The 14,909-nt window shown below is 45.1% G+C and overlaps 1 protein-coding gene across 8 annotated transcripts in view; it reads right to left on the bottom strand.

Annotated features, from left to right (window-relative positions):
• Window positions 1-14,909, bottom strand: part of PPFIBP2 (PPFIA binding protein 2) — a 144,230-nt gene that overhangs the window by 1,506 nt on the left and 127,815 nt on the right. For 3 of the 8 annotated variants that reach the window (XM_030828952.1, XM_030828953.1, XM_030828954.1), the window contains 11 exons: window positions 14,244-14,276; window positions 13,689-13,830; window positions 12,875-13,003; window positions 7,151-7,301; window positions 6,777-6,888; window positions 6,482-6,570; window positions 6,063-6,185; window positions 4,755-4,880; window positions 3,885-4,073; window positions 2,492-2,668; window positions 201-266 (listed from right to left, as the gene is read on the bottom strand). In XM_030828952.1, coding sequence (XP_030684812.1) covers window positions 201-266; window positions 2,492-2,668; window positions 3,885-4,073; window positions 4,755-4,880; window positions 6,063-6,185; window positions 6,482-6,570; window positions 6,777-6,888; window positions 7,151-7,301; window positions 12,875-13,003; window positions 13,689-13,830; window positions 14,244-14,276 — 1,337 coding nt within the window. Of the gene's footprint in view, window positions 1-200; window positions 267-1,926; window positions 2,669-3,884; window positions 4,074-4,754; window positions 4,881-6,062; window positions 6,186-6,481; window positions 6,571-6,776; window positions 6,889-7,150; window positions 7,302-12,874; window positions 13,004-13,688; window positions 13,831-14,243; window positions 14,277-14,909 lie in introns of those variants that run through there. The other 5 variants (XM_030828957.1, XM_030828955.1, XM_030828958.1 and 2 more) reach the window with 4 other exon arrangements.

Genomic DNA, 14,909 nt, shown 5'->3' with positions numbered 1-14,909 from the left:
TAGGGGCTCAAGGTCCAGTAACAGGCCAACAGAGAAGGCCCCTGGGCTGCCTTCTGCCTCGTGGCTGGCTCAGGCTCAGGCTGTGACCCCAGCACTGAGCACCATTCTTTGCCGTCCCCCAGGCCTTGTGCACCACCACACCAAACTCACTGGGCCTCCCTGGCACCAGTCTGACTGTGGGGAGAGGGTCAGAGTCCTACCGTAAGGCGGTGAATGTCTTGGGAGAGGAGCCCTATCTGCGTCACGGTACCTTCCGAAGGTGCCATCTGTAAAATGGGCAGCAGCCTGGTCAGCACACATGGATGCAGCTCGTGATTCACAGAGATGGCATGCAAGTCCTGACGTGCTCAAGCCTGGCTGGCTTCTCCAGGGCATGCTTTCCTGGAGGGATAGGCAAGGAGTGGGCCAGGCCCTGAGGAGTGACAGGTGGGTGGAGCACATGCTGCTCCTGTTTCCTGGGGAAAGCCATCAATGTCCCACACTGCATGCATACCTCTCGTGGGGCCCCACTGGGAACTGGCATTCAGGATACACAGAGGCAGGACACAGGCTTGTCAGAAGCAGCCCTTCTGCATGTGTTCAATGTTCCAGCTATTTCCAGGAGCAGAGAGCAGTAGGAATGAAGGCCTTCAGGATGCTAAATAGACTCACGCTAACCAGGCAACAGGAGCTCAGACACCAATGCCCTGACATAGGTGGGCATCCTTCCTCACTAAAGAGCCTCCCTCCTGCCCCTCCTCAGGTAAGGCTGGTCTCTTCCTCCTTCCTTAAACCTACTTAGACACTGTAGATTTGGAAACATCCTCTGTAAATTTGGAGGGCACCAAGTGTAACCCCTCCCTTGTTTTATAGGTAGGAAAACTGAAGCCCACAAAGGGAACAGGACTTACTTGAGGGTGCAGAGAATCAGTGGCAGAACAGTTCCATGCAGGTTTTGAAAACAGGTACATGCAGAGATCCCTGCACTGTGACATAAGAAACAAGGGACAAAGCCCGCCCTGACTGGCTTTACAACTCCAATGGCCAGGTGTCAGCCTGAATGAGCACTTGTCATCCAGCAGACCTGGGTACCAGGATCTATCAGTAGCATCGCCAGCTGGCAAGCTTGTCCCCACATCTCTCACCTCCCGGGAGGCAGTGGCCTGCAGCAACAGACCATGCCTGAGGCTGCTGGTAGTTTAAGAAGCGAATCTTAGCATAGCCTCCATCTGGGACAGAATCAGAGTGCTACAATGGAATGGGGTCATCAGGCTGTGCCCAGGCCATCAGACAGCGGTGATGTGGTGTTACTCTTCTGCGATGAGGCCCAGGGGATTGAGGGGAGCCAAGTGCTGCCTGGGGGCAAACTAGAGTCTCCTGACCAAGAGTCCAGACTGGCAAGGCACGTCTCTACCTCAGTCCCAGCCAGACAAGGCCCATCTGGAGGAGCCATTATCAGTCAGTCAGCCTCTAAATCAAGGGGACAGATCTCTTTCAGTTCTGCCAGCAGACAGACCAGCCCCCACCGTGGTTATGAGCCTGGCTAAGTCAGTAATAGAGAAGCCAGCAAAACACATGAAAGAGAGTCTTTCCAGCAAGGTGCCCTTGTCTCTCCACCATCCCCTTCACTGGGGGGGCTCATGCCACTAAAACCAATCAGCTTTGAGGTCTGCACAACAGATGTGCCCTACAGTCAGGATGTGCATGAGACACGAAGCCCCCTCTGCTTCACAGAGGGAAGCAAATTCGGGAGCAGTGAGACCACGGACCTCCTCTGAAGGCTATGGGAGGGGGTCCCGCCTTGTTCTACCCCCCTGCTGAATCCTGAGCATGCAGCTGGCTGAGGACCAGGCTCAGTGCCACCAGCTCTTCAGCTCTGCAATCGGTAGGACTCCATTTCCAGCTACCCTCAGCTTTTTTTCCCCAACAAAGTTAAAGATATGTTGCGCTGCTTGCTTTCCACATAAATACTGCTTTTATTACAAGAAAGAAGAGACCACCTCTGAAGTAAGGCACAACACAATTCCATTGTCACTGTGGCAGAAGTCCCTGTTGCTCATCCCTTTGATCTCAGCCAAGACTGTGGCCCATGGGCCTAAGGCACTTGAGCTTTTCCCTCAACTGAAGCATAGGGGGTGCCTGAGAGCTGAGCCTCATGGGAGTGTCCACAGTCTCTGGACCTGCATCGAAGTTCATATGTTTCCACTGGTGCTGAAGATGAACATCAAGAATTACTAGAAATGTAAGTGTCTTTAAGTGTCTTTCCTCCTGAGTCCACCTTTGGCAATGGTCCCCAAAGCCTGGCCCCTTAGAGATGCAGCTCCAGATCCTGGCCACCTTCAGGGTTCAAAGAGAGACTGGCCCAGGAGTACACAACTGCTGGAATGTTCTCTGCAAGTCATGCACACGTGCAGGGGTGAGGTGCAGTTATATGGTGACACACATGGTGTTACTGTGAGCTCTCAGGGTGCACAGAGGGCAGGTGACAAGGGCATCAGCTAATCTGTCCCACCTGGTCCAGCCCATCCAGTTCAGGGGCATTAAGGGGGCTGAGGCCCCGGTAGCTACTGTAGACCCTGTGACTGTCACTGACACCGTCACTAGGCTCCATTGGGCAAATGTAGTCCGTCGATTCATCGAACTTCTTTTTTCTAATGTTTCCAAAGTGTGAAAATCCTAGTTTCCTTGGCTAAAAAACAGAAAATGCAAGATTATGAGAAGGCAATCAAGGCAGTGTGCAGGTATGACTGACAATATACTTAAAATTTAAGAGCAGGCCCGCAAGGAGAGGAATAATGTAAACTGCTCCTAGAAAGACTGAACAAAACAGAGCTCTTGTAAGCAATTTCTATGCTGCAGAAAGGCCAACAGGTAAATAATCTTGAACAATAAGAGCTGCCCCTCCAATACTATGCCTGAAACTCATGCCTGGCTGCCACACCAGAGTGACTTTCTTATTTCCATAGATGAACTGGGAGTTCCTGTAGAATGTACTTGAGGTCTGCACTTGAGGTGAAGCACAGAGAACTTGCCTCAGCACAGCTGCTGGCACCCCAGCCCTTTCCCATCTCAGCACCTGGCACCATCTAAAGGCACATAGGATAGCCTCAGGTTGCTCCCTGCCCTAGCGTCACCCAGCACTGTTTCTGCCTGACTCCCCCAGACATACTTCCTGTCCTGCTCCCCTGGGAAAGGAGGTCTGTGCCTGAGTTGTAGCTGGGCATGAAGCATCAACACTACCAGGGATAGGACCAGCCTGGCCTCCAGAGGTTGCCTGTGGGTCTGAAGTCTGGCAAGAATGTGGTCTGAGGATGCTGTGGCTCAGGCAGGTCTAAAGGGCTTTGTGGGATTCTGGGAGCCCCAGTGAGTAGTGTTGGTGCTTGGAAGACCTGGGGACCTCTGGGTATCTGTGTGCTGGCCACTTCACGAAACAAGACAAATGGAACCAGCTTCCATTGGGAGCACTTCCTATATCAGCAGGACAGCTTTGGCCAAGATCCCACGGCATTGCGGCATGCAGGCGGGCCTGACCGAAGGAAAGCCAGACTCAGAGCGCTTCCGCTCTGCAAGGTGAGTCACAGCAGCAGTGGGGTAGAGGACGAGCTCTAAGCCACCTGAGGATAGGTGCTTCCTGCACATATTTTCTAGGTAAAGAAACCTGCACTGTCTTCCTTGGACTCAAAACTGGTGGAGAACTGGCTTAAGACTGGCCTAACAGACCACAAGCCCATAGCAGGAGCTGAAAGATCCTCTTTGTCCAGGCTGCGCATGCTGCTCTGGCTGCGGGCATCGAGCCAGGTGCTGTGCCGCATGAGGGCCAGGAGGCAGCCCAGAGGGCTTGAACAAAAATAAATTGTTCAAGATTATTTCTGGGAGGGCCCACCCAGAAAGGGTCTGCAACTCACCCGGACTTTGGCTGTGGTGGTCAGTGGTGTGTAAGCTGGTGAGGCCATTTTCTCTCGCTTTTCCTGTTCAGACTCCGGACCAATCAAGGCATTGAACTTGGTGGTCAGGTGGCGCCTGAGGAGCGTCTTTTGTGGGGGGATATTGAGAAGCATAGCCAGGGTGTCCCCAGTGAAGCGTGGCTCCAGGATCTAAGAAGGAACCAGAGACAAGCCTGGCCAGGAGCAAATACAAATGGCTCGAGGGGGAGGATGCTGAGAGATTGGCCTGTTGGGGCTGGGGGCACCTCCAGAGCAGGAGCTCAGTCGCTTGTTCTGAGTCCCACTCCTCTCACTGGCTGGCACAGGGCCTGGCTCTGAGCACATACTAGCACATTTGCTGACTGACCACCTTGTTTTCACAGACCAGCAGAGAACTGGGACCTCTTTGGTGAGGCTCTCTCTCAGGATCTCCTCTGGATGACATCCAAGCCACCACACTTCCTTATTTCCCCTCTGGCAGATCTGAGTAGTGATAAGGATCATATTGCAGCAAGTGGGAAGCTGCATTTTTATGGCTTCCCCGTCCCTTCCCCAGCCCTGCTGTTCCCTCAGGGACAGGCAGACCTGCCTTGTGTTGGTCTTCATGCAACCCATTGACCTAGAATCCTCAAGTCTCATGCCAAGGAGGTGCTGCCAGAAGGCATCTTGCTTCCATGAGGTATATTAATTCTCAAGGACAAGTTATCAAAATACTTTGAGACGTCAAATTATGCAAGACCTTCAGAAGAAGTACCTATTTTTTTCGTTAGATTTTGTCTTGTCCTTAATAAATAAGTTTCTGAATATCCCATTTGCACCAAGGCAGGTGGGCTAGGCCAGAGAGCCACTCACAATGAGGCCTCCATGGACTCCACTCCCTCGAAGATTGGGTGCATACTCTGCCAGGTCCACAGATCGTAACCACTCCATCACCCTGTGGTTGGACCACTGTACAACTTCTGAAGGAGAAAGGTTACTCTGTCAGAGGGAGAAGGAGAGTGAGGAAGTTAGGCTTAATAGGTCCCACCATGGTCCTCTGTGGAGTCAGCCCCTGTAAGTAACCCTGCCCCAGATGCATCAAAACAGTAGAAGGCCCTCAAGCTTAGTGACCCACCCCATCTGCCAGAGCACCAGCCTCCCCAATTTCTAGGAAATAGAGCTCCCACTGCATCTTGCAAGATCTTCCACACTGAGATATCTCAATCCAGAATTCTGTTACTCCCTCACTTTCTGGCTAACTTTGAGACAAATAAATGAGGACATTATAGTTATTCTTTCAGTGATTTAACAGAACTTTAGAGATGACTGTCAATTACAATCCAAGTGGTTTATAGATGAAAGATCTCCCTGGTGTGGCCAGTGATTTTAGGGGAGCACACCTTAAGATACTTATTCCTAAGTGCTCTCACATAGCACTGTGGTCTTAAAAATGCACAGTGCTGTGCCTACATATACAAGACATTCAAAATATGTTGGTTGAATAAGGAGAAAATAGGAGATAGATGGCAAAGGTAGCAGCCCAGGAAGCTGAGTTAATTTTACAGCAAGGTTAGACCTAGTTCCCAGGAACAGAGGAGATAGGATGTGACTGACAATCTTCAGTTTGGGGGTCTACCAAGAACTCCAAAGTTCATGGAACATAATCAGTTATTTCTTCAAGACTTGGGGTGCTGTTATTTATGTATACTATTTCTTCTGTAGCAAGACTGCTCATGGATCCCCTGTACCTGGGCCTGGAGGTCAGTTAATTTTGGATCTACAAGTAGGGATACCTATTCTGAAATGTCTAGCTTCTATGGGCTCCTCTTCCCCCTCCTCTGTCTCATCTTTTTTCTTCTACTGTGACACCCATCTTTCCATTTTGTCTTTCCCTCCCCCTCTCCTTTGCACCATCTCCTCATCTCCTTTAATCACTATGATGACTTTATAGCATGTGTCTCCCCAGTGGAGGGTGGGAGCTTAGAGGTCTATGGCTACTGTGAGACACAAAGTACAGGTAACAGATGTTTGGGGCAACAGGAAGCACAAGCAAACAAAAGAATCCCAGGCACCATGGTCCAAAAAACAGTGCTTTTATGATGTCATTCTTGTTTGCTCATGCTCGATGTTTCAGGGGTCCCAGCTCAGGGCTACCTGGAGAGATACTATTTGTGGTCTAACCTCATCAGCTGGCCGCCGGTGCAGGCAGTGGGGGTTGAACTTGTTGACATGCAGCACGTGAATGGCACATTTGATGCTGAGATGATGTAGTTGGCTGGTGACTTTTAAGAAGAGTAAATCATTCTGAAAGAGGAAAGTTTGGTTGATAAACCAGAGTTTCCAAAGTGACAAAAGACCCCTGATGTCCCTCACCAGACCAAGCATAGACAAGTCAACCGCATCTCAGGAAGGTGCACGTGGAGACACCAATAGCTTATCACAGTGGTTTGTACTCTGCTACTTGGGACCTCTTTTGTGACAAATGATACTATTTCAAGGCCTTAAGAATATATAGAATCAAGTTTAAAATAACCACCCTGGGTACACGTGAGCTGAGTGCTCACAGGGACAACTGAAATATTTAAAGAAAAAGTCCTCACCACAGTTAGGTATTGCAGCATTCGTCCGTCAACTCTAGATTCATGAAACTGGTCTTTGTACTGGGGTAAGCCAATATCATCAAGCCACCCTACAAATACAAAAACCCCAGATGTGTCAGGATTCATGAGAATGAGAGAATGTAGACACCAAAAAAAGGGGAGCAAATTATATTTTGAGGTTCATTTTAGTAATTCCTCTGCCTTTTACCAGGAGACAGCTGTCCTTGAGGTACCCATTTAGCAGGGAAATTCTTTCTACTCTTAGTTGCTGCCAGAGACATATGCCTATCCTTACGTGTCACCCAAATGTGGTCTAGCAGTGCAGACTTCTCCTCCTGTTTGGTGTTGATGGCTTTCACTGCTAAAACAAGCTTCTTCCTGTGGAGTGGGTGCTTAATTCCTAGCTCCTGAAATTAAAAGATGAAGACCACATGTGAAATTTTGGCAGGCAATTTGGCCCTCAGAGAAAGCTGTGTCTGGGTGGAGATGCTCTGAGAGTATGGCAGTGGATCTCCGCACCGTGGCCTGGGATGCCAACCTGCAGCTACAGAGGGACTCTCAGCCTCCTCCATCCATCCTCCTGTGTGTGTGTGACAGGAGTGGTGGACCCTGGTCTCCCCATGCTTTGGGGAGAAATGGGAGCCTCCTCTCCCCAAGCTCAGCCCTTACCTTTTCCATGTCCTGAGGGGTGGCTGTCAATAAAGTGTGGCCAGAAGATACCCACTGCCTGGCAAAGATCACATACTGAGCCAGGCCAAAATCCTCCAGCCATGCACATACGCGCTCTGTGCTCCACTGGGCAAAGGGGGCGTTGGCGTCACTGGGAAGCAGGAAAACAGCATATTCCTGTTAGTGGGAGAGCCTGAGGTTCTGAATCTAATCATGTCTCACAAACAAAACAAAACAAACCTGTTTTTTAACAAACAACCTCCATCATGGGATTCTGTTGAACAAAATTCCACTACAACACACTCATAGGAGGTAGACCCTAGAGTTTTCTTAATAACACAAGATGTGAATTTCAAATCTCAGGCTACTAAGAGAATGGGGCAGCCTGTATGGCCCTCCTGAGATCATGTTCACATGTCCTAGGTCTGCATACACACATATACATGCCACAAGTCCAGAGCTGTGGCCTCATTATGCGGAATCATCTTTTTAGGAAAATGCTTAGAAAACTAGTTTTCTTAGCATTTAAGAGGGTCGGTTCTCTTAACATGAAGAAAAAAAAACAAAAAACACCCAAAACTAAAAGGAAAAACTTTCCAATCAACAACAGCTAACACACTACTTATTCACAAAACAGGAGGAACATTCACATTAAAGTCAATAAAAGGACAATATGTTTTTTATCAGTACTAACAACACTGGTCTGAGAGTCGTAGCCAGTATTAGAGATAATAAGAACAATAAGTATAGCTATTAGGCAGAAATAAAGCCATTCTTTACAGATGACAGGACTGCCGATTTAGAAAACCCAAGAAAGCTCAGTAAGGTGGCCAGTTATGAAATACACATATAAACATATGTAATGTATATGTTACATACAAAGATCAACAATTTTCTAATACCATCAATGCACAGATACTAATACTACTGTTAAAACAATTTAAAAATCCCACTCATAGCAACCAACATTATAAAACGTCTAGGAATTGCTTTAACAAGAGATGTTTGGCCTTGTGTGATTATGTGTGGGGATTGCGGGGGTGGGGAGAGGTATTGACTACAACAGTCAACTGAGCAACATAAAAAAGGACATGAATAAATGAAAAGCTAGATTATGTTCCTAGACAGGATGACTGGGTTTTATAAAGCCATCAATTCTTAAAGACATTCATTTTTCATTTAAAGTGTGAATATAATAGCACACTGAAAACCCCAGTAGAGTCATTTTTTTTAGGGGGGATTCGACAGAGCAACTTTATGTTCATAAACGAGGATTTATAGAATATTGAAGATTAGATATTCCTTCAAAGACCAGAAAGATTCCTTCAAAGTGCCCCTAACATAGTAGATTAAAACATTTTTTTAAATGCCTGGTTGAGCTGTTGTTAAAGTGAGGGAATTCCTTAAAGGATAAGCATGATAAGAATGCCCCATTTTAGATCAAATGTTAGAGATGATGTATACCCTGGGGCAGGGACTGATCAATCATAATCTGGAACTTGGGCTTTCATGGGTCCTGAAAATGTTTTACGAGGCCTGGAACTTACAAACTTTCTCCTCAAAAAAAAGTATAAAATTTGAATATATAATTAGAAACAAAGGGAATATTTAGAATTAGAAAACAAGCCACAAAAAATTGCAAGGTTTGCAAAACAAAAAAATCACAAAATCTAGAAATATTTTATTATATAAAAGCTTGATATACTTCTATAGTTTGATTCTTTTTTGAGACAGGGTATTTGTTATTTTAGAGATGGGGTATTTATTTTAGAGACAGGGTTTTAGTAATTATTTTTAGAGATGGGGTCTGGCTCTGCTGCCCAGGCTGGAGTGTGGTGATGTAATCATAGCTTATTACAGCCTTGAGCTCCGGGGCTCAAGCACTCCTCCTGCCTCAGCCTCCCAAGTAGCTGGGACTACAGGTCTGAGCTACTGTATCCAGCTATAGTACTTCTTTACTCTCATATTTTGGGTGGATACTCTTTGACTGCTTCTTTGTATGTCCACAACTTTATAATATATTCTATGACAACAGATGGTTGATTTAGTCTTTCTTCTAGCATGACTGATCAATATTTATCTTTTAAGACAATAGTTAAGTTTTATCTTCACAATTTATAACTGGTATTGTCATGTACATTTTTAGAATCATTTAAATTTAGAAAGGCCTCTATCAAATGTCTTTTATATGTGAGTTGTAAAACTATAACGCATTCAAGTTTTCTAACGCTATGGCTAATCTTAAACATTCTTTGAATTGACAATGTTCATTTAACTCATGTGTTGTCTAGGTCCTTGTGGCAGTACATGAGTTTTATGTTATCTTTGTCACTGTCAGTATATCATGTAAACTCAGCAAGAAATTTCAACCTTTTCCCAATGGGTTCATATCGTTCATCTTATATGAACAACAATCTAGAAGGCTACTCACTCCTTTTGTTTAAAACTCTTGCTCTTAGCAAATTACTGCTTTTGGTATGATCTGGATTTTTTGTTTATAATTTGTTTTTTAATGTAAGAAAGAATTTCTCTCAAATTTCAATGCTCATTTTATCACTTTTGTTTTATATTCTATTTGGTTTTTATTTCATTTGTTTCCTTGTTTCTTGGAAGTGGGAAAAACAAACATATCTGAGGGACATTTCAGTTCTTTTTTAAATTTTTTAACTTATTTTTGCCTAGTCTTTGTGAACCTAACATTTCAGCTCTAAAGGGGAAATAAGTGTTTTTGAGATCATAATTGGAAAACCTCTGTCCTATCAACCTTTTCAAAACCACCTAGAGCTCTGGGCCTCATCTCCAGCAGTCTTCCCATTTTTTGTTTTGTGAATCCTCTCCTCCCTCCTAAGCCTTGAGGTGTTCACATAGAATCAGGCCCAGCTTCTGCACCTCCTCCTCAGCTCCTCTCAGTGCCAGCATCTCCCATATCCTCAGCCAGGGCACCACTGAACACGCTGGGAAATAATTTGGAGATGACAGAGAAGATACCCTTCATATATAGCCAAACCATTTGTTTTGTTGACACATTCCAAAACATCTTTTCAAATTGCAGTTCAAATGATGTAGCCTTCTCAAATATGCTCTTCTCACAGTAGGGGGAGAGCACATGGCACATTTATAATTGTACAGTTCATTAGTGAGTACAGAGCACTGAGCGAATCGGCACAATGGGAAGTAGAAGAAATCCTGGAAGCCATTTGTGCAGTAGGAAAGCTAGTGAATTAAACCTAACTAAACTATGCAGTGACTGCAAACCACATGCACACACATCCCCCCAAACCCAAACTACATGGATCTCCAGGTCAACTTCGCCTCAACAAGTCTCCCAAAACCCCCACAGCTGCCTTAACACCATCTGTTACAAGGAAAAGTATAGACCAAGGGAAAGTTGCAGTAAAAATAGTCAGCAGTCTTAAAACTGGTTGTGTTTAAAATACCTTTTTTAAGCAAAATTTTCAAAACACCTGGCCCTGTTAACACTATGATCAGACTCTCTCTGGACCCTGGAAGGGCTCCATACAAAGGAGGGTCCCTGAAGCTTAAGCATCTTTACATTCATGATGAATCTGACTCACCATGCGTGTAGGAAAAGGAAACAAAATGGGTCCCAGGGTAGGGGAGCAGTAGGATTGGGGACCTCTCCTAAAGCTGGAGTCCTGAAGGGCAATACACTCAGTAGATCAACTCAGGAAAAAAACACTCCTCAAAGATGGGATCCAGCCATGTGGCTCTAGAGCCTGTTTGCCTTAAACATTACACTTTACTGCCTTTTTCTCAAAAATAGTAACTCATAATAAACTCACAAACTAAAATAATTCCTAAATGGATTACTCAAAGTTTTTAAAAATCAGAAAAAATTTAAAACAAAATGATGAAAGAATTCACAAAGTGGATGAACCTAATTCTATATAAACACAAAAATTCCATGTATCAAAGTATCAGAAGCAAAAGTAAAATTCTGCTACAAACCTAAAAATACTTTGTCACATTAGACATGACTTAATATCTTAATAGAGAACAGTTAGAAATCTATAAGAAATACATTAATAATAATGAACAAAAATGCAGATAATTCACAAAAGAATTAAAAGGACAAACACGAAAACTAAATTACCAATAAAAAGGAAATTTGGAGGTTCATAAAAGTAGAAAACTTTGAAAAAGAAAAATTTAAATACTTAATGCTGACAAGGATGTGGGTGTAATAGGCGCACTCTGTCCAGCAGTGCTGATTGGAATGTAACTCCTTAAAACTTTACCTGGGAGAAGAAAGAAAATAAAATGTGTTCATCCATAATCTGAGAGAGAGTGCCTACACAATGTTATCAAATATCATATTTAAAAAAAATCGTTTTATTGAACAAAAAAAGTTGGGGCTAGAGGCTTTCAGTATCAAAGTACTTTTCCTAAAGAATACTAGCAACAATTTTAAAGCTACACCTAAATATTAATATCTAGAGATTATAAATATTACCAGAGGACATTAACATATATCAAATTTCTACTTAAGAGTCATAAAGGCCTTTCTTTTCCACCAGCAAATTCATTTTGTACCGTTACGATAAACATAATCTCATCAGGACCTCTTCATACTTCTTCCCTTTCTCATCCACTGTTACAGTTAATAAAGCACAAAGACATTTGAACAAAGCATCCTTGTGGCTGGAACTGCAGTTTTTTCCTTTGGCAAAGAAAGCTACTAACCCTGGTCACCCCATGCCCTAAAGTGACTGTCAGTCAGAACACAGATAGCTCCCTAACCGTGCTCTCCTACTCTAGGGACAATGCTGAGGAGTCTTAGGAAAGTTTTTATACCCTGACCCAATGATTCTCCTTCTAGAGGCAATCCTTCAAGAACTAGCCAGAATTAAAACAAAGATGAATCATTCAAGTTTACTATAGCTTGATTTTTTTTCAGCTCAGATAAATCAAACAACAGTAATGTCTACATTGAGAAAACTGCCAAGTAAATTAGAATATCTAATTATTAAATATACAGGTAAAGCTTTCCCTGGCTCACTTTCTAAGGGCTCTGAATTGGTCTCTGACTTACTTAGACTATGTCCTTAGATTCTCTAGCCTCTAAAAGCTAATGGTCTACACATTCTCATGTTTCTTTTCAAGCTACCTGGAGTCTGGGGATACTCATCAAAGAATAAATGGATCTGGAAAGGTTCTGTGTCTCATGCACCAGGAGGACCTGGTAAGACTAGAAACCTGTTTGGCAAGCCAGGGAAGTGGAGTATCATATCCATGTGCAAAATAAGCTAAGACTCCTTTCCACAGGGGATGTAGGTCTGCAAACAATATGATGCATTTAGGGAAATGCTTTTCTTCCTTAATTGGAATCTATATTATTTCTGAGAGTGGATATCTGAATTATATGTATCATAACCAGTAATTACCTGTACTTTGCATTGGTATATGGCAATCTTGAGGGGACTAAACTGAAGAGAGTTACAGCTTTTTTCCTTTTGGTTAGATATAAAATGTCACATTCCAATCCTGTGGAAGACCCCCAGGAGTACTGATCTTGGCTGAGTAACTCAGAACTTAGGAGATATTGTGCTGGAGATGATGTATTGTAGGGACTGCTTGACTGGGGAAGAGAATATGGAAAGGGGTTTCCCCAAAGCACAGGAGTAAAGATTCACCCGTGCAGGTTTGAAGGGAGATACTCTTTTTCACAGCAGGGAGATCAAAGGAAAGTGGGTAAAGCCTTACCTTTTCTGTCCCTTGGAGTCCCTGGTCCTAGAGAGTCTTGGCCCTGCGGTTGCCCGGAGCCCACCTCGTCGAAACTCTGCCATCCCCAGCGTGTCAGTGTTGAAATTTCCTGACTGAGTTCTGCGGATTCTGCATGGAGAAGAATCCATGCAGACTGTCATGGAATAGTCAGAAAGCCTACAGTCACTGTGCTTCCTCTTTTGCAAGGCCATGCAGGCCAGCACAGGGACTCTTGGCAGCACTGCTTCTCCGTACCTTCCCAGAGATCAAGGATCACAACCTGTTGCAGCTCCTTGGCCAGACTCAAGCCTCAATTTGAATCCTGCCTCAGGGATTTGGTCACTTGCCATAGAGGTCAAAGCAAAGTTTGATGCCTTGATGCCTTGTAGGAGGCCCCAGTTTCTGCCTCTTGTCACAAAGTGGATCAGTTGGGCCAGCAAGTACTTGGCTTTCAAAGATTTTTCAAAGATTTCTTAAAACAGACTGACTCCTAAGAAGGGAGAATACAGTCTCATCTGTGTCTGTCCCAAAGCCAATGTAATATAAGCTGCAGAGATTATGTTCAGGGTGTGTGGAATGGGTGGGTGCCTAGGATGCATGACATGAAAGGCAACTGGATATATTCAATGGGTGTCTTTCATGCTTCTCCTTTTCTTGGCCCTGAAAAATATCTCAGATTCTTCTCTTTGAACATGAACACTCTGTTTTGACTGCTGTTTCAGTGTCTAATGGACCAGGGGCTTACATAGACTCTTTGCCCAATCAAAAAGAAACATTCTAAGCAATATAATTAGGATCAACAGCACCAACTTACTTTCCCCAGAACTTCTTAATGCCTTTGGGATTCCGTTTACCATCTGGTGTCAGAGGAGACTGAGGACCTGATTCAGTGCCCGATGATGCGGATGAGAGGTCATTGACCACAGCAGTGTCATCCCAGCCACTTTCTGTGTCTCCTGAGATTGGAAGAAGGCAATGAATGTGAATGTAAGGACGTGACCTCTGGAACCCTTCTTCCCCAAGCCTGGGCCCTCCCCTTCAGTGGGAGTCCAGAGAATCTGCCCAGTTCTGCCTTCAGGGCAGAACTCCATACCAAGATCCCAGAGACTAGTGGGGACTCCAGGCTTCCTTGCTGAGAAATTAGTGTGCTCAATACTGCAAATCTAGGTGAGCTAATGTCTTTAATTTTAAGGATTTGGGGTCCAAAGTACTTGTGGATTATTCCAACAAGCAGCTTCTTTTTCCTCAGAGGGAGATGCATGAACGCAGGCAGTAGTGAGACCCTGGCTGAGTGTTGGTGAAGGGGAGGGTTAGGGTAGGGAAACAAAGGCATTCTCACTCTCCACCTCACCTGGAATGGGTACAGTACCTAATACGGGGGCACTGACACTCCGGCCACGATCTCCAGTGAACCAAGAAGCAGAGAAGCCACATGAAGAAACAAGAGAGGCCAAAGTCCAGCCCAACAGAGTTACGGGGAAGCAAAGAAATAAACAAAAGAGTGTCATCGAGCAAGAGAGAAAAACTCAAACAGAAAGAAAAATAATCCCGTGGAGAAGGATGGGGTGAGTGGTGACTGACACTGAGAGGAGGTTTCGTGTGAGGGGACCAAGTGTTCCTGGTGCCCCTTTGTAACAGGCTGAGGTGTCCACACCCGGGGAAAGGAAGGGACAACAGCAGGGGCTGAATACTCCAGGCCACAGGCAGCTCTTGTGCAGGTGCCTGGGCTCACTCAGCTCAGACTAGAACAATCTGAAGCCACAGTGAGTCCAGTTTGAGTGTCACTAGAACACACCCATTCAAGGGCTTATCTGAAGTTCCTACAGCCAACGGCAGAGCTGGCCTTCACTAGACCAACACATGGGCCAGCTCAGGGAAGACTGAGGCTAAGGAGCCTCAGGAAGAACTCTGCCAGGACCAGAATGTTCCCTCCTGGGCCCACTGAATCTTCTGCTGCTGGTGGGGAAGGATGGCTTATTTTGAATGAAAAGCAGCAAAAGCCTCTGTGGTTTCAGGTCTTACCCACCAAAAGGAT

Source organism: Nomascus leucogenys, chromosome 15, assembly GCF_006542625.1.
Source record: "Nomascus leucogenys isolate Asia chromosome 15, Asia_NLE_v1, whole genome shotgun sequence".
Classification (NCBI taxonomy): Eukaryota; Metazoa; Chordata; class Mammalia; order Primates; family Hylobatidae; genus Nomascus; species Nomascus leucogenys.
This window is presented reverse-complemented; position numbering and strand designations above follow the sequence as displayed.